Here is an 18,997-nt window from a genome sequence, read left to right as displayed (position 1 = left end):
TGATATTAATCTATGTTCCTAATAAATATAACTTTACTTGATGAGATTTCGATAATAGTATAGGATACGGGCTATCTAGTGCGAAGAGCACTAGCAAACGATTGATGTGGGACGATTGAGGTGGGTAGGTATATTTGGAAATTAAATACATATATATCCATTTCTTACTATCAATATATATACATACATAGTACATACAACAAGCGTCCCGAAACTGTTTTTTAGAAACGACCGCTCTTCTCACAGATTTGTATGGAGGAACATGATAAAGTACAAAATAATGGCCAAGTCATTACTTCTATACATCCATTCTTCTCCGCTTTATACATAGCAATCATCATTGATTCATACTTCCTATTCACAAACTTAGAGGTTTCCAACAATATGTACGTGGGAAATAACAAATTTGTACGCAAAACTTAATAATCATCTTTAAAATCGCATTTACAGCAGACAATAAAGGAAAAATGTCTAATATTACAACTACGTTAACATTAGAAGAAAGTAAATATAGAGAATATAATTTGAGAATTAGAACAATTTATGTTTGTTGCTTTAGTATAACAAAAATGAATCATAGAAATAAAAGAGGCGAAGATAGTTTTTTGTTTCCAAACATAAATCGTCCTAAATCGGCCAAGATGGCGAAGTCGCAAGAAATATTGGTGCCAACCAAACCGGTCGACCCACTGGTTACGTCAAATAAGATCCATGTAGGGATTAAGTTATAGTTCGTCTTATGTAACAGATTAATAATAAATTCTTTCATTCTGTAATGTAGCTTATTATTTCTTTTTCACGTAACTTAATGAAAAACTAGATTTTTTACACATAAATAGTAGCATAGCCAATAACAATACTTACATCGCCGAAGACGGGATAATCAAAATCAAACTTCACTATAAACACAATAATCAAATTCGTTCGATAATTTTAATCATTGTCTAATTTCACACATTTCTATTATCTTTTATAGAAATTCATCGAGAATGTAAATTGTAAATGTATGTAGTGTTGCATTTCGACCATTTCCTCGATTACCCATAACAAAATGACCATAAAGTAATAATCTGAACGGTTCTCTATTCACCGGTTTTTAGGGTTCTACGGTTTGTATATGAACATATTATGTTAGATTTATATTATGTACTCACAAGTCGTTCTATAAAATAGGTGTTTCAAAATATAAAAATCTAATTATCTACTTACTGAAATAATCCTATTAACATCATCATTAGCTAATTTTAATAGCCTATGTCACACAAAAGCTGTGTGACATACACACAAAACTGGTCTTTCCTCGTGGATTTAAAGCATAGATACTTATTAATTGCGGCTTATTATCTATACTTATAATAAATCTGTAGAGAGGTCAATTCTGTACATGAAATATATTTCCAAAATAACTATCAGGGGGTGATTAGTGATCGATATTGATGCCAAAAATGCAATCAGTAAAATTTTTGTCTGTCTGTCTGTCTGTCTGTCTGTCTGTCTGTCTGTATGTTCTTTATAGAAACAAAAACTACTGGACGGATTTTAACGAAACTTGGTACAATTATTCTACATACTCCTGGGCAGGTTATAGTATACTTTTCATTACGCTACAATCAATAGGAGCAGAACAGTGAAGAGAAATGTTGAGAAAACGGGAGAAGTTACTCGATTTTTTAAGTTTCCGTCGCGTGTACAGCCTTAATGGTTAAAGCTACATAGAAATCATGTATAACGGAAATGTTCTCCTTAAAATTATATATAAAAACACAACAGCATATATATGTCTATCTTTTATGGTTGACTCACAATAGCACGTGTAACTCCCGATAGCTTAGCAGTTCGGAGCTTTCTAATTAAATTTGTCTACTCTTATGTTTATAACACTCATCACTCATTAAAAAAGTTAACATTATTACCTATTCAATAAAAAAATAATCATAAAAATCGGTAAAGAAACACCAAAGTTATACAAGAAATACGCTAAGCCATCGCGCGTGCATACTAATTCATGCTATATGGATTATTTTTGTGTAATTAACGCGGGGGGGGGGGGGGGGGGGGTGTGGAATAAATAAAGAAGTGCAGCCTTAATTAGTAGGGTAGAGGTAGGGTAGGGTAGGGTAGGGTAGGGGTAGGGGTAGGGTAGGGTAGGGTAGGGGTAGGGTAGGGTAGGGGTAGGGCAGGGGTAGGGCAGGGGTAGGGCAGGGGTAGGGTAGTGGTAGGGTAGGGATAGTTGAAAGTTTACAACGACTTTCACGCGGACGAAGTCGCGGGCGTCCGCTAGTGCGGAATATTATTCTGTGATTAGTTATATATATAGTATCATATTTATTGCATTCAGGACTTTTCCACCTTTTGTAGCTACATTAGTTGTATTAATTCAAAAACCAAAAAAATATTGTGCGTGTGATTAACAGCTGACCAAAATTTTAAATTAATGAGGAGAAATGAGGAAAATAATAAATTTATAAATATACTTTGATTGTAGAGGAAAACGAGACATTTATTTTTTATTACATAGATGTACTTGACATCATTTACGTATTAGGTAGCTGCACTAAAATATACGAGTATTTGCTTAATACTAGCTACCTACTCGTATTAATGGATTGCTCAAATTATTACAACCTCTTCACAGAATACGCTCAAACTTCCGCCTAGCTTACGAAAGACCAGTTATGTGTGGATATAACCCTTTTTCGACTTATTGTGATTTTTAATGGACATAAAGTAACCGTTAGAGGAAAGTCATATTACTAGAAAAATGTTGAATGTGCAAGTGGAAGCTCATAAGAGGAGAGGAAGGCCAAAGAAGAGATGGTTGGATTGTGTGAAAGAGGACATGTGTGTAAAAGGAGTGGATGATGAGTTGACGAGTAATAGAAACGAATGGAAAAGATTGACATATTTTTCCGACCCCACTTAAGTGGGATAAGGGTAAGGAGATGATGATGATAAAGTAACCGTTAGGTGAATTATGGTGAGGTAGCATGATGTTAATGGTAAGGTAAAATTGTATGTTACTGATAGAGTTTGGAGTTCAATAAAAAAATATAAACTAACTAACCTACAAACCTACTAAGACTTTTTTAACTATTGAATTGAATCGGATGAAGTCTCTTATAAGATCAAATTTAAAAGGGATAATACATTTCCCTAAACAGATACATCAAAATGGTTATGTTACTTGGTTTTAGTAAAGTAATCAATCATATTTAATAGTTTTAGAAGAAAGTATGGTTGCTAACTGAAATCATTTAGAAACAGAAACAATAAACTGAAACGTATAATATTCAGATTGGATTTTAGTGGTTAGGGTTGCACGAATGCTACGGTTCATTGTAGTCCTAGATAATATATTGAGTTCAATTAATTATTAGTAATAGACATTAGACAAAACAGTTCCTATGAATTTATGGAATTTATTTATTGTCCAATAATAGCTTTAATTTTAATTTGCATTAAAATACCAATACTATTTCGTATTGATTGCAAATATAGCCTTGAAGTTTAAGTTAACTTTTGTTCATTCGATCGATTGTAAAGCTGTCTCCTTATTACCAACACCCAATGGTACAAGCGAATTTATTGTAATGAGTGTGCCAGAGAATAGCTTATAAATGATTTCAATTTTAACTAAATAAGTCCTGAAAGAGATTTATTTTACAGATAGTGATATTATGTCGTTTCGAGCAACTGCTGAGTTTCTTGTCGATTTCTCTGTAGAATCTGCGTTTAGGCCCAATGGTAGTGTCGTCGTCGTCGTCATCAACCCATATTCGGCTCACTGCTGAGCTCGAGTCTCCTCTCAGAATGAGAGGGGTTAGGCCAATAGTCCACCACGCTTGGCCAATGCGGATTGGCAGACTTCACACACGCAGAGAATGAAAATAATTCTCTGGTATGCAGGTTTCCTCACGATGTTTTCCTTCAACTATTGAGACACGTGATTTTTAATTTCTTAAAATGCACACAACTGAAAAGTTGGAGGTGCATGCCCCGAACCGGATTCGAACCCACACCCTCCGGAATCGGAGGCAGAGGTCATATCCACTGGGCTATCACTGCTCTTACACTTGATGTGTAATTTAAAAAAATGTAGCAAAAAGCAATGTAACAATATATTTTAAAAGATAGTCTGTAAATAAGTTAGAAATACTTACAAATGAAAAGTAACTTCTTTAATAAACTAGATGTTGTTGGCTGTTTTCTATGCCATTTAACTACACAAACCGGCATTTTTAGGGCACGACACGGCACGACGTAAACGGTAACAACAATGAAACATCGATTCAGCTTTTATAAACGCGTTAGATCGTTGATTTTTGACTTTGGTAGAACAGTGATGCAGGTCCCTATATAATTCGTCTAAGTAGTTTTAAGTGGGGAAAAAAGGAGATGACAAAGCTTTTAAACTTAGGCTCAAAAGGCTACGCGGGAATCCTATTCTAAAATATTTTAATGTGTAAACTAGTGGGCATTCTACGCATAGCAAAGATCGGATAACAATCGCCCCGTGCGAAAACCGGTAGCTTGGAAGATAACTAGAACTTATAGTAATGCTCCACCCGGAAATAATGAGATTCATTCTCTTGTTCAAATCGTATTTAAAAATAAAAAAATAGATGTGGGTGGATACCTACCGTATTAAGTATGAAAGCACCTACGCGATGTTTTTTCAGCTATTCATGACACCAGTTAGGTCGATGCTCAATACCCACATGAAAATATTCGAACAATCGAACAGACTAAATGGGTAAGTAGTCGAGAATTGACCTGTCTAAGAGGCCAGGCGTCCGTTGACCTCAACCTGTTAGGACAATAGGTACCCACAAAGAACATGCATAGATTAATAGATACTTTAATGTTGTAATATGAATATGGCAGTACATTTCTATAAAATTATTAAAAAAAAAATCTGTCTGTCTTTTACTCAAGAGAAAGCCTATATGAATGATGAAAGATTTTGCTTTAGTTCTAGAAATATCCAAGTAATTACTGACTCGGGGGCAACAATATCTAACCATGTTAAAGCATTTCGAAGACAAGACAACTAATACAGTGTTGTATATAGTAAGCAAGATTGCTGTAGGCTAGTAATTAATTAATACAATCTACGATATCTATCAGGTAAAAAACTGATTCCCAAGGAATGAGATCATACTTATGTATTGTAGTATTTCTTTTTCATTATTCTGGTCAATTACAATCTAGGTATTATTTACGTAGTACCTTTTAGTATATGAGGTGATGTACATAGAGACTTACGAGTACATATTAATTTAAAGTGCTGTTGTTTTTAATTAGAAACTAATTTTACATGTAGATCAACTCCGATTTCAACTGTACCAAACAATTGACTAATATTATAGACTATTATCTGTTAGTAGATTGACTAGGCAATGTGCAAATAACCAAGTAGATTGATATTTGGCATCAATCTGTTACATCGTTTGTTTTAGGAAACTTTAAGTTTCATTAAATTACCTAGATATCTTTAGCTGTCTCTAAAGTAATTTAATTTGTAAAAATATTTCCTTCTAACACTAGCTCCTTTTAACATAGGTTATCTAAAAAATCGTATTTAAAAAGGGCTTAGTTTCAAAGTGGTTTATTTTGACACTTGTCTGAGTTACCATTACATTACAACATTACCTGAGTTATCGGTCTCGATCCTTTTTTTTTTTTTTATTCTTTACAAGTTAGCCCTTGACTACAATCTCACCTGATGGGAAGTGATGATGCAGTCTAAGATGAAAGCGGGCTAACTTGTTAGGAGGAGGATGAAAATCCACACCCCTTTCGGTTTCTATACGGCATCGTACCGGAACGCTAAATCGCTTGGCGGTACGTCTTTGTCGGTAGAGTGGTAACTAGCCACGGCCGAAGCCTCCCACCAGCCAGAACCAATTAAGAAAATCTCAATCGGCCCAGCCGGGGATCGAACCCAGGACCTCCGTCTTGTAAATCCACCGCGCATACCACTGCGCCACGGAGGTCGTCAAAATCCATGAATTTATTAGACTAAGTTAACACGGGTTACACAAAAGTAGGTACTTCGAGGAATTCATTCTTAGTAAAGATTATACAGACAAGAGTCTAAGTGCATGTAACTCATTTCCATGCTATCTCGTAGCAACGAGTACGTAATGGCGTAATAGTTGTACTTGGCTTTGAGTTTGAGTAATGTTAGGAAGCTATCAAGTCGGGTCGTGTAGATGGGATCGTGCGCACTCGTCGCCCTTAGGGCCTTAGCCGCGACCTTAAAGTACTACGTCGTATCGTGAAATGGCCCTTACACGGTATGCTTCATTTTCTGCGTTAGAATGCAATTTGCCTTTAGGTGAGAATTATATTTCAAAGTTGCCGATACTAAGAATTAGGATGCTGGGAACACCTTTGTGTAATTATGTGAATAATAATTTCATTTCATTTTCAAATCAAAATCAAAATCAAAATCTCTACGATGCCAATAGGTATTACATACTATGATAATAATTATATTTTCTAATGAAATCGCAGTCATAGTCTAAATATTTTTTTTTACATTATATAGGCTAGCGCTTGGCAGCAATCATGCTTGGTAGTAAGCGATGATGCAGCCTATGGTGAAACGCGCTTGCCTAGAAGATGCCTATTCACTCTTGACTTGAATATGCCCATGTTGTAGGTGGTAGGGAAAACGGAAGCTGGAAGGGCATAATAAAAGCTAAAGATCATGAACTACGAAATCTCGAAAACTGCTTGTTGTACAAAGCTAAATAGCAGGGAGGTAGTTAAACTAAGAACAGATTTTGCGACGGAGCAGATTAAGAAGGTTTCAAGGCAGACGAAGTCATTTGTGTCCACTAGTAATATAAATTATCTGACAGTTGATCAGATCCAAATTTACTTATTGAGTGGTAAATTTGCACCTAATCAACAGAATCTACAATAATTGTTGTATCCTAATATTTTTTTTATATGATTACTATTTCTTCGAAGATATTCAACAGGATATTTAGTACAAAGAACCTACCTACCAAATGTTTTGATTATATCAGAAGGATGAAGTGTACGAACTATGACTACGACGTTTACAGTGGTCAGTTTTAAAAAAAACTGATGAGATTTACAAAACAACATGTAGGTGAGTGTCGTTCTCACCGTTCAGTTATTGGGAGCGACAAGATCACTCGGGTCCCAACAGACGATAGATCATCAGGAAACGTCGGATTGTAAAAGCGGCAATTTGTTATCTAGATTTACGCTTATCGTTCCGCTGACTGTTCCCTCCGCTTGTTTTCCTTGTTATTGGTCATTATAGACTGGGTTATGGGTTATTTTACTTGCTCTTTTGATTCTTTAACTTTTGATATTATTGCATAATGACACCCGGAGTATTGGCTACTTTAGAAGGTGCATATAGTTGAAAAAATATTAAGAACTGTACTCGTAGATAGGTATAAAGTATTGAAAAAATCGTAAGAGTATTTCGATAATGTAAATCATGTTTTTTTTATTACTACAATTTAGCCCATGACTACCTGTTGGTAAGTGATGATGCAATCTAAGATGGAAGCGGACTAACTTGTTAGAAGGAGGATGAAAATCCGCACCCCTTTCGGTTTCTACACGACATCGTACCAGAACGCTAAATCGCTTGGCGGCACGTCTTTGTCGATAGGGTGGTAACCAGTCAGACCTGGACCAATTAAGAAAACCTCAATCGGTCTAGCCAGGGATCGAACCCAGGACCTCCGTCTTGTAAATCCACCGCGCATACCACTGCGCCACGGAAGTCGTCATATGTAGGTGTACCAAATTGGTGTCCTTGTTCTTCTTGTCTTGATTGAACATCAAACAACTATTAAAAATACTTGCATAGGCACACTATGTGAAGAACCTCATAAAATTATACCTACTAACCTTATAATGCCTTGGTTACAGAACACAGAGAGCAGCGGCGATTTCACGCCTGTAGTTAGCGCCACGTGCAAGACTGGTGTCATGTCAATCAGGATCAACTTCAGCCAACCTTTCAATGGAGTCGCGCATGCCAGAGAGTTCAGGTGATATATCACTAACTAGTTACAACAGATGCATCTAGGTAGGTGCCGAACTTCTGAAACCTTTATTAAATCAATGGTTAACTAACGTGAATACGTGTGAAGAACAGCGTTAAGTATTGCAAGTTTAGCATACGTTAGATATGCGATCATAATCCGTAGATATTAAAGTAAATAAATGTGAAAGTTTGTGGTTTTTTAAGAGCGAGTTCCCATTTGTCGGCTGTTGAACCTGGATTAATAGGTCGGACTGTGGCAGAAAATGTTATATGAAGCTATCATATATGTCTGACACAAAATCAGGTGAATTCTTGACGTCGCGCCTACTGAATAAAAGCTGTTTAGATTCGAGGTAAATTAACATATAGGCATATTATTCGGTAAAAAATCATGGCTTCCGCGAGATTTCTAAAGAACAGTATTTCACTAGAACTGAGTGGCGGGCGTCTAGATTAATTTTAAGTGAACACAAACTTTCAGATGATAGTTAGTGTGTTCACTTTGATATTCATTTAGTTATCTAAATTTATGGACTTGCGAAATAAGGTTTTCCAAATGCCTTTTAAAAGCCTTATGTAGAAATGAAACAATGATTTATAGACAGATTCGCAAACATTATCAATGATCAATGTTGCAGAAACTAGTCAATAGTATGGCTTATGTCTGCTTGCCTTATAAGTAGAGACCGATTAGGCAATGCGTGTAATAAGTGTTATGTAAATTACTTAGCCAATACTAAGGCGCTGTGGCTTATATTGTGATTAATGTACGAGTATGAATTGCTTCTTAATATTCTGATAATCAATATCAAAATAGAACAAGTTGAACTACGAAATTCAATACAATACAAGTTAGTATCGGAGATATAACAACTGATTGATTGGAAAGAGATTTTAAAAATAAGTTAATTATTCATTGAGTATGTATTTAAACATTTAACAATGTTGCTCTATCCACTGGGCTATCATGGCTCTGAGCCCAGAGGCCTCTGCCATTAATTACAAGGGCGTAGGTTCGAATCCGGTTCGGAGCATGCACCTCACACTTTTCAGTTATGTGCATTTTAAGAAATTAAATATCACGTATTTCAAACGGTGAGGGAAAGACATCGTGAGGAAACCTGCATACCAGAGAATTTTCTTATTCCTCTGCGTGTGTGAAGTCTGCTAATCCGCATTTTGCCAGCGTGATGGACTATTGGCCTAACCCCTCTCATTCTGAGTGGAAATGGGTTGCTAACGATGATGAACAATGTTAGCTGTTTACATTTAAACTTCTTTAAACTCCTCCAGTAAACTTCTTTAAGTTTAACCCAATAAAACTAATTTGTCATCAACTTCTTGAATTAAAGATGAAATAATAGTAGTTTTATTTGATAAATCATATAATATCACAATACATACAGAATTACACGATACATTTTTTGTTCTAGAACCCCATCATGCATGGTGCTTGGGAACGGCACGGAGTCAGTAACATTCGACGTCAGCCTCACAGCCGCAGCGGGGTCGCCAGACCACTGCGGGGTTTATTGGAATCACGTAAGTGGCATTTTATACCTTCTAGTTAACTAGGTATATTTATTCTACATATATATATATATACCCTATATATATATATAACCTTTGAATTATTAGATTTTACGTCTTTAGCTGATTTTTAATTTAATTATATTTATATATTTTCATAATTTTGCAGTAGTTACTCGTAGATCTACTCTAGATCTAATTAATCCAATATTAAATAATGCGCTTGTCCACGAACAATATTTTTTTTACCATTTTTTATTAAAAGTAGATATTTGTTGACGGTTTAAATACAACGGTAAAGTTATTCTCTATATTCTCCCCTGCACGACGTGATATTTTATTTTCAAATAAGTGCGTATTTGCGAAAATAAGAAGGGGGTGAAATATAGGTGGAAAGTTTATAAGGAAAGTCCTTCATTTTTAGAGTTACAGTGTTAAAAATTTGTTCATAAATAATAAAAAAACACGAAATATAATGTGGTTCAAGAATTTTTTAAATTCAAACCCTAAAGTGGTGAAATAGGACTTGAAAGTTAACATTGACTTCCACGCGGACGTAGTCACGGGTGTCTGCTAGTATTGTATTGGAATAAAGCCAAAAGCCAAATCTGAATTAATTAGAAGTAATGTTGTGTGCCACATTGTTTATACTTTGTATGTAATATTTTAGTAACAGAAACGGCACCCGTATTACTGTGTTGTTCGTGGAATGTTAACCTACATTCCAAACAATATAGTCAGTATAGAATATAACCAGTGTTTATATAACTTTATTTATTACTCTGCCTACAAATACATGCTTCGTTATTACTGAGAATATTATAATCTCGCATTCGTCTCTATCTCTCTCTATCTATTGTATCGTGCTGATAGAGACGAATTTCAAAGTAACTCGCACTGTCGAGTTATAAAATCCATCGTTACAGAATATCATTACTGTAGTGCTATTCTGTAACTATGTTTTTATATCCCGACAGTGTGAGCTTCGAATTGGTTTCTTTTTTTTCTATAATATATTTTTAGCAGACTTAGAAGTGGATTACAAAAATAAGAAAACCAATTTCGAACAAAGGTTTGCAATATTTGTCAGGACAACTTAATTAACAAATCACATTGTAACCAAAATAAGACCCCAGAATGACAGAACATGACCTTGAGTGGAGTCACGCACTTGTGAACGTTGTGTGTAGGGTTAAAGACGTCCTTTTCGGTTAACCAACACTCCCCTTTTCCACGAATGGAATGTGGACGGCTCGAACGCCACGAGTGTACTGAAGCAGACAGTACGACGAGAGCTTTATATCGCAGACTGTTCCCGCCAACCGATCGGTACCCCTCTCTAACTCCCCACTCTTTAAGGAACCAAGTCGTGCCACCTAACCTAACCTAACGTCATATCCTTCTCAGACTATTATTACCTACCATATATTATTTATGATGTTCAGTGTTCAGTTAGACATATAGTGATAGAGACAAATTCAAGACTTACATTGGTCGGGTTATGCCTAAAAACAGTTATGAAATAACTGCACTACTGTAGCGCTATTCTGTAACGATGTTTTATTACTCGACAGTGTGAGTCTCAAATTCCCTATCTCTACCTAACACGATACTATAGATAGAGAAAGATAGCGACGAATTGGAATCTCAGACTGTCGAGTCATACGAACAACAACAGAATTGCGATACTGATCAAGTAGTTTGAAGTAAAACTTCTTTACGCACACTTGACTTGGGGAGTAAGCTAAATTCGATACGAAAAGTGTAATTTGGACGAAGCGAACAGGCTTTGTTAATAAGAGCTAAAGAAGGTCTAACCACACTCGTTTTTTATTTTTGTTTCTAGAAAACCGACGAACGATCACTGCCTCTGGCGGTCCGCGTGCATCGAACACTCGAGTTGGCGGAGGACAAGTTCTATGTCATCACGTGTGGCAAGGCCGGCATAAGTAACTCGAGGTCAGTCCGAATTGACTCGTTTATACGTATAGATCTTAATCGGTCCATTGTGCTTAACTGTACTATTAAAGGCAATTTACAAAGAATGTTATGTTATAGATATAAAGTAGATTCAGAGATTCTAAGTCAAGTAGAATTCTCAGCCCGGAATTGGACAGTTGGTGTTTTAGACTGTCGGTCTTGGTCATTCATTATTGTTACCAACTGACAAAGATAGTAAAAAAGTCCAAAAATAAAACGATATGTATCCTAACTCGCATTGGAGCATCGTGGTGTTTATATCCCCTCTTGTATAAAGAAGTACGCCTGACCATATAATGGCTGTTAAAATATGCTAAAAATAGTGGTTCTGTTTTAGTAACTAAACCATCGCCGTCAAAGCTTTTAGCTTAATGCACGTCATAGTAATTGCGTGATATTATATATATATATTATCTCATGACACGCGACAACTTGTTTGTCTGTAGATAATAAATTATAAACTTAATTACCTATACGTTGGTTTGTCACTGTTTTTATTACTTATAATCTGTCACTTTCTTATGGTTCACCTACATGGCTTTGAATAACAGCTATATTATCAATACATTTTCATAATAGAAAATATTTAAATTTTTGGACGAATCAAGTTTTGCAATTAATATTCTTGTGAATTATGCATCTGTTTGCTTGTCTTTACTTCTTTTTATTAGGTTTTTTTTAATATATTATTTTATTTTACTTTCACAGAAACGAAACATTGACCGTGTCGCTAAGGATGTTAAACTCAGATGGACGCAAAGTGCTAAATGCAGCTTTCGGAATGCCTTACACACTTCGAGCGGAATTAAACAAACCTGATGGTAAGAGCCAAAGATAAAACCTATAATAACTTCTACGTTATATATAAAACACTCTTGCAACCGGTAGCCAAAGTACCAGAGTGAGATACCTTCTCACATCGAGACACACGAAACATCACAAGTGTTATTACTTTTTGTATCCGACCCTTTGACCAGTGGCGTAACTATAACATCTATGCATTGTATGTGTATAAGGCCCGTGGCAAAACCATTGGGGCTCCAGAAAATAAACTGTCATAACACAGAACACTGTCAAACTGTCAAAACACGTAATATTATTATTTTGAAAATAAAAAGGAGTAATTTGAAAATAATAAAATCACGCTTGTTTTAATGTACCTACTGCTTGTGCCAGTGTATTTACAAAAAACAATTACGACGCTTTATGTCTATCTATTTCAAATTAAACTGCACATACTTAACCTTAAAATCAAACTTCAACTTAGATTTATTTTTATACCCGTATGAAGGGTTAAAAGGTAATATTTGTTTTATAGTACACAAAATCCAATAAAATGATATATAATATATTGTTGCAATTTTTTTTTGCGGGTTAAACTCCTATACATTGGTCTGGCATTGTCCTTTTATTTTAATGTTAAATTATTTCTGAGCTCACGGCCACTCTGGCTGGGCTTGGCCTGTGACGTTTTGCCAGTCATGCCAGCCTGTAGTTACGCCACTGCCCTTTACCCAAATGTAACATATAGTTATATATACAAACAATTAATTACTTAAATTAGTCTGCATAGTTAACTAACAAGCATTTCAAAAATTCCAGGCACTCACGGAATACGAATGAGAAATTGCTTCGCTTTCAGTACGCGTAACAATACCGTAGATCTCCTGGACAATCGCGGGTATGTACAGAATGCGTCTAGACATTAAATGCGTAAGAGCATTTCTTTCTACATTATAAATGGTGATAGTTTAAAACTCAGATTATCCTAGCATTTCTAAAAGATAAATTTAATTCCTACAAACTATTCGCAGCACCAAATGATTGCATAATTGCAACAATTACAGGGTTTTCTTTATGCTGTAATTTTACTGTCCTATTTAATTAACAATTTTAATTTTAAAAATGTTAATGTGACTATTAATAATGCAGCAGTTTATATTATATTGCGAAGAACGCTACTGGTTGACTTAACTTTAATAATTAGTTTATGACATATGAAACAAAATTGATTTTACTTTGAAAAAACGTCTGTACGGACATATCTTAATCTAATTATATATAACCTGAAATCGATATTTCTTTTCAACTGTAGAAATATTTTTTTGAGAAATTAATTATATGGTTTATTTTTTTAGGTGTCCACTAAAAGAACAGTCAGTAGCGCTGAAAACAGAAGACAATGCTGCAGAGTTGACGATTGCTTCAATGTTTAAATTCCCGAACTCTTCACAAATCAACTTCCAATGTGAAATTGGAATTTGTAAAGGTATGTTAAATCTAAAAAATAATCCATTTTTGAATCGTTTTAAAATTCTATTTCATAAAATATGCTATTTATTGAAAATCGTTTATTTTATATTTCTTCCAAGCACAAGAAAAACGCCATATTTCGAAATTACAGGTAGCTGTATGACAACAGACTGCAAAACGGAGGGTAGAATAGAGCCAGCAGACGAAGAAGGCGCCGTTACCGCTTCTACAGGGCTATTCGTACTTGATCCTAATGACAGTGCTGGTAATTCATAATCATTAAAAAAGTTAATGATACGTTAAATATATCGCATATTCCACATTTACTGAGGTCTCTACAAAGGACCGTCCATCATCCGTGCAGTCACAGTAAAGATATTACAACCAGTAGTTGGACTTCATACTAGAGGTCGAAACGCGAGCTATACCTACGCACCTTGAACATGGGGTGATCGTAGGGTGAAGACAGTCGCGACTGTGCCGCGGTGACGAACGAACGCACGGTGTATTAACAGAGTAAAGTGTATTAATAGTATTAGATTTTTTTAATTATGACCAGTAGGAAATACTGTGCCGTTTTTGGATGCATGAATTCAAAATTATCCCATCCAGAGATAACTTTTTTTAAGTTACCTGGAAACTCTGAAAGGTAAGACTTTAAAATAAATTTACTTATTAGTAGGTAGGTACATAATCTTGTATTTTTTAATGGATAAGGTATTTCCTTTTATCTCCAGAATAAAGGTAGGTATCTGGATTAGTAAATAAAGTGAATAGAGTAAAGGAAAGTGATTGACACGATTGAAATAGGTAGTTATACGCGGTTCATGAATCACGATACAGTAGGTACGATAAGCTTGTGTTAAAACCTCGACTGCTTGTACAATGTTTTGTGTGACTGTGCTCGGATCATTTGTGTTTTGTTACCCGACTGCGGCGAAGCCCAAAGGAGGAGTATGTGTTTGAATGTTATGACTTGTTGTTGTATGCGGGCGACGGGAGGAAAGGACTGCGCGGGTGTGAAGTCGTACGCGCTGGGCATAGTTACCCCCCTCCCGGACCGCGCCGACCTTCGGGAGTGTTACGAACAAATTTGCCAAGCACACATACTGATAAATGATATGTCATTAGACTCGTCTAGATAGGCCGAGTGTCACTGGGTAACTTAGTTCTTAAAAAATCAAAATTAATTAATTTAATGTGAAGCTCATAAAACTTTTGCTCAGCTTGGCATTGGTGACAAGAATTTTAACCGACTTCCAAAAAGGATCGTATCGTATTTACAGCGATATTTCCGTCATTTGTAAACCGTTTCTTTTTTGTTTGGATGAATATTCTTTCAGGTTAGTCCCATTTTTTTCATGTCAGGATCTGATAATGGCATCCTAGAGAAATCTAGGGGAACTATCGTATCGTAGGGACAATTAGTGCGTTTGTTCATTGTTTCATTATCTATTTTAAATCACTACAATTTCATGAAGGTATTTATCTTTTTTTTTATTTGTTAACGTAGTGTGGAGGTAATACCTAGATGGCATCACCGAAATAAATATGTTTAAGAATACGACCAATCCTTCAAGATCATTGACGTAGTATCAGCCTTAATTAAATCAACCAATCAAAAAACACGCATTTTTATTTATCACTTACCATTTTTCCTACAATTTACAAAGTATTTTATTTGTCTATATAAAAAAAGTTTATTTACAATCACAAAACTAAATGGAAACACAAAGTTAGCAAATGTAATTAAAATGCTGCAGGCGGGCAGCCCTATCACATGATTACGGAGCGCGCGGCTGTAGGTATTTATTTCAAAAATACGGCCGAGTTATTATACTGCTTGTAATATCTTTACTGTGGTGCAGTGCAGTGAAAGAAGGGAAAATGACTAATTAGGTTATTTAATTTTTATTGACGCCCATATAACTTACACGTAAGTCTATGTGGCTTTGTATGTAGTGGTAAGGTGAACAGTTAAGCGTATGACAGTATACAGTTGGCAGATCGCGCTTTGATGTGTAGTGGCGTAACTATAAACTGGCAAGGCTAGCAATCATGGCTTCATGGCTTAAAGGGCACGAGGCCATGCCCCTATAAATTAATTTACTCTTTGGGCCATGCGCTCAGAATTATCTAATATTTAAAAATCATATTTATGTTTTTTTTCTGGTACCCATCTTATGCCTCAATTGTTACAGTTACGCCACAATTTACGTGTGAAACTTTAGGAACGTTCTTTTCACTTTATACACACAAACTCGCTTGGTTTGACTTGTTATCTTACCATTACATCGAAAGCCCTACTGACTTCCCGGAATGTGAGCCGTTATAACGAACTCTATTAATGGCCACGTTTATAAATATGGATTAGGATTCAAACCGAAACTTTCTTCTGAGTAAAGTGGACCTGAATTGCTACCAATTAAATTCCACTTTACTTTGAATAAAATTGAGGTATAATTCTTGAATTATGTTTATAAATATGGCCGTAAAGGATTTGTTGACTGAAGATTAATTGAAAAATAAACATTTTCTTATGTACTGTCCGCATTAGTTGCAGCATTAGCCTGCACAGAAGGCGGCGTGCGACCGCTGTGGCTGCTCTACCTGGCGATCGCTCTTGGAGTCATGTTCCTCGTAATGTTGCTCATCAACTGCTTCCTTTGCACCGCCATGACCTGTTCTTGTGCGAGGACTGACGTGAGTACTGGTCTCTTGACTTCTAGTGGCCTTCCAATTGATATGCGAGAAGCTGTAGGAGTGGGATGAGAATGAAACTCAGACAGACATCCTATCCAGAATTTATGAACATATAAAGCCTTTACAACAAAATGTATGAGATTTTTTCTTTCAATCATAAAAATCGTGTCAGCCCTTCTTAACTCATAAATGGTGTAATTAGCTTACTGGATTGATTATACATATAACCCAACAGATTTATAATCATGTTGAGTGAAAAGTTTTTGTACGTGATGACTATTAATTGTGTAGGTTCTAATGGTTTGTATAATTGCATATCGCGTAGTCAACTGTTATATAAGCAAAATTTTAAAAATGTGGCAGTTTTTCATTAAATTCTAAGCTTCATAATAATTTCATTTTAAATTCAAAATTTGTTTATCGTGATATCAATGTGGTTACAGGTATCTAATCGTATATTTAAAATATTATTGATTTGGATGTATTCTGAATGGTATATAATTGGTTGTATACAATTATTCATTTATATTTTTATTTTTGTATTTTATTATTAATGACAATAATAACACACTATCTATATGTACGTGTGTCGTCATCTTAACCATTTTAATTTCAGTGTCAAATAATAAATCATCATAATTATTATTTATTGACTTTTATCATCGTGTGTTTAATTCCGTTACCGTCTAAACCCACCTTTTGTAACTAACTTACGTACCTTCTCATACTCTGGGCTCTACCATGATTGAAAAAAATATGTTTAATGAAAAATACGCAAAATTAGTACCTACTAGGTTTCGCCTAGATGTGGGTAAAGATACTACTGGGAAGGAAAGGAGAACAAGTGAAATTACCTGAAATGGGAAAATGTTGCCAAAATTCTCAGGCAGTATCTTTTTGTGTAGGCTATCGCTTGACGGCCTGATGATTGGCCAATGGTGAAATCAGCTTGCCTAGACGCTGCCTATTCACTCCTGACTTAAATATACCTACTCCTATTATACTTATTTCTATATCAAACTATACCTACTTAAAAAATCTGATTTTCAGAATTCAATGTATAGCAAAAATAATATAATTCCTGTTTTATTTTGACTAAATATTTCATAGTAAACAGGCAATTTATTATACCAGTTCATATTGGCAATTATTCTAATTGATATCAAAACCATTCCTAACAAATCACGGTAGGGTCCCAGTCCGATTGCAAGACACGTAAGGTGTAGGTTTAACGGTAACAGCACGTTCATGTACTCACAGGTGATAGAGAAGGACCCATCTGTGGTGGAAGACTATGATCCCTACCGCAGTTGGCATGGGAGTCAGTACGGCAGCCGATACCCATCCTCCACTATACACTCTGCGAGGTAACGTCCCTTGCTTGAACAGACTACATGTAAAATGACTGAATATTATTAGGTACAAAAGAAAACTGTCTCCCTTAGCAGCTGCAAATGATGACTTTACCCATAAATATTGATGGTTAAGGTCCATATGCTCAACTTTCACCCTGTGCAATATTGTAGTAAATGCCCACTCAGTGGCGTAACTACATTGCCCCACCCAAATCGAAAGTATAAATTTACGAAGAGAACGACCTATTTAACATAATCCCTGCCAAGTTCACCATAGAATCATATTTTATAAAATAGTCCTGTTTTAATTAAATACTTCTATAAAACGTAACAATTATGATTGCCTTATACTTCTTATTCATTGATATTATTATGTGTTTAACACGTTTGCGGTTTGTGTAATCAGTTAATTACCTAACACCAGAGCACAATATCTACTAAATATTACATAAACAATGTATTTTTTGTACTTTATTTACTTTCCTATACCTAATTAATATAAATATCAACTCTTGACATAACTAGAGTGAAACTGACACCTACACGTATGTATTTCATTGATATACCTAAACCGTTAAATACGAATTCTAAGGACATTAGAATATTGTAATACACCCAAGTGTTATTGTGTTGTTGTAAGCATGGAAGATGACTTATGAAATGACTTCTGTTGCAATGACCAAATTCTTGGAAGTATACCTATAAGCAGTTCAGTACATTTACGTGCCAGTGATCGTTTACGGTCTGGTGCTAAAACCTAAATCATCATCATTCATCATTACCAGCCGATAGACTTCCACTAACATGGGTTTCTTGTAAGGACTTGCTAACACTACAGTAACTACTAAAGTTATGGATAAAGTGAGAAGTCAACATTTGGTCTAGCATCTCTATTGCCCAGGTATAGGAAAGTTAAGTGTCGCATCAAACGTAACCAACGTTACAGTAAATATAATATTTGAAATACAGTTCTGGTTAACCAACTAGGTCAGTGTCGGACAACAGCGACCACTACGCCATAGTCCAGTCGAGGCCGGGGAGTCGACACTCCGGCATGCATCGAAATAGACACTGATTCCAGGTAACTAGCGGCTTTTACTATAAAATATGACTTTGTAAAATCATCAAATCG

The 18,997-nt window shown here is 35.4% G+C and overlaps 1 protein-coding gene across 4 annotated transcripts in view; it reads left to right on the top strand.

Annotated features, from left to right (window-relative positions):
• The window catches only part of LOC112046053 (uncharacterized), a 38,640-nt gene that overhangs the window by 16,306 nt on the left and 3,337 nt on the right, over positions 1 to 18,997 (top strand). The window contains exons 2-11 of one of the 4 annotated variants that reach the window (XR_008250941.1): positions 7,927 to 8,048; positions 9,478 to 9,586; positions 11,421 to 11,533; positions 12,263 to 12,375; positions 13,157 to 13,235; positions 13,693 to 13,823; positions 13,959 to 14,072; positions 16,365 to 16,510; positions 17,771 to 17,877; positions 18,835 to 18,946. Coding sequence is in view for 2 of the 4 variants with exons in the window: in XM_024082557.2 (XP_023938325.1) it covers positions 7,927 to 8,048; positions 9,478 to 9,586; positions 11,421 to 11,533; positions 12,263 to 12,375; positions 13,157 to 13,235; positions 13,693 to 13,823; positions 13,959 to 14,072; positions 16,365 to 16,510; positions 17,771 to 17,877; positions 18,853 to 18,940 (1,122 nt within the window). In the remaining 2 variants the exon portion in view is untranslated. The remainder of the gene's footprint in view (positions 1 to 7,926; positions 8,049 to 9,477; positions 9,587 to 11,420; positions 11,534 to 12,262; positions 12,376 to 13,156; positions 13,236 to 13,692; positions 13,824 to 13,958; positions 14,073 to 16,364; positions 16,511 to 17,770; positions 17,878 to 18,834; positions 18,947 to 18,997) is intronic. The other 3 variants (XM_024082557.2, XR_008250942.1, XM_024082720.2) reach the window with 3 other exon arrangements.

The sequence above is a fragment of the Bicyclus anynana genome, chromosome 7 (genome assembly GCF_947172395.1).
Source record: "Bicyclus anynana chromosome 7, ilBicAnyn1.1, whole genome shotgun sequence".
Lineage (NCBI taxonomy): Eukaryota > Metazoa > Arthropoda > Insecta > Lepidoptera > Nymphalidae > Bicyclus > Bicyclus anynana.
The sequence above is the reverse complement of the archived record's forward strand: the minus strand, read 5'-3'. Positions and strand labels throughout refer to the sequence as shown.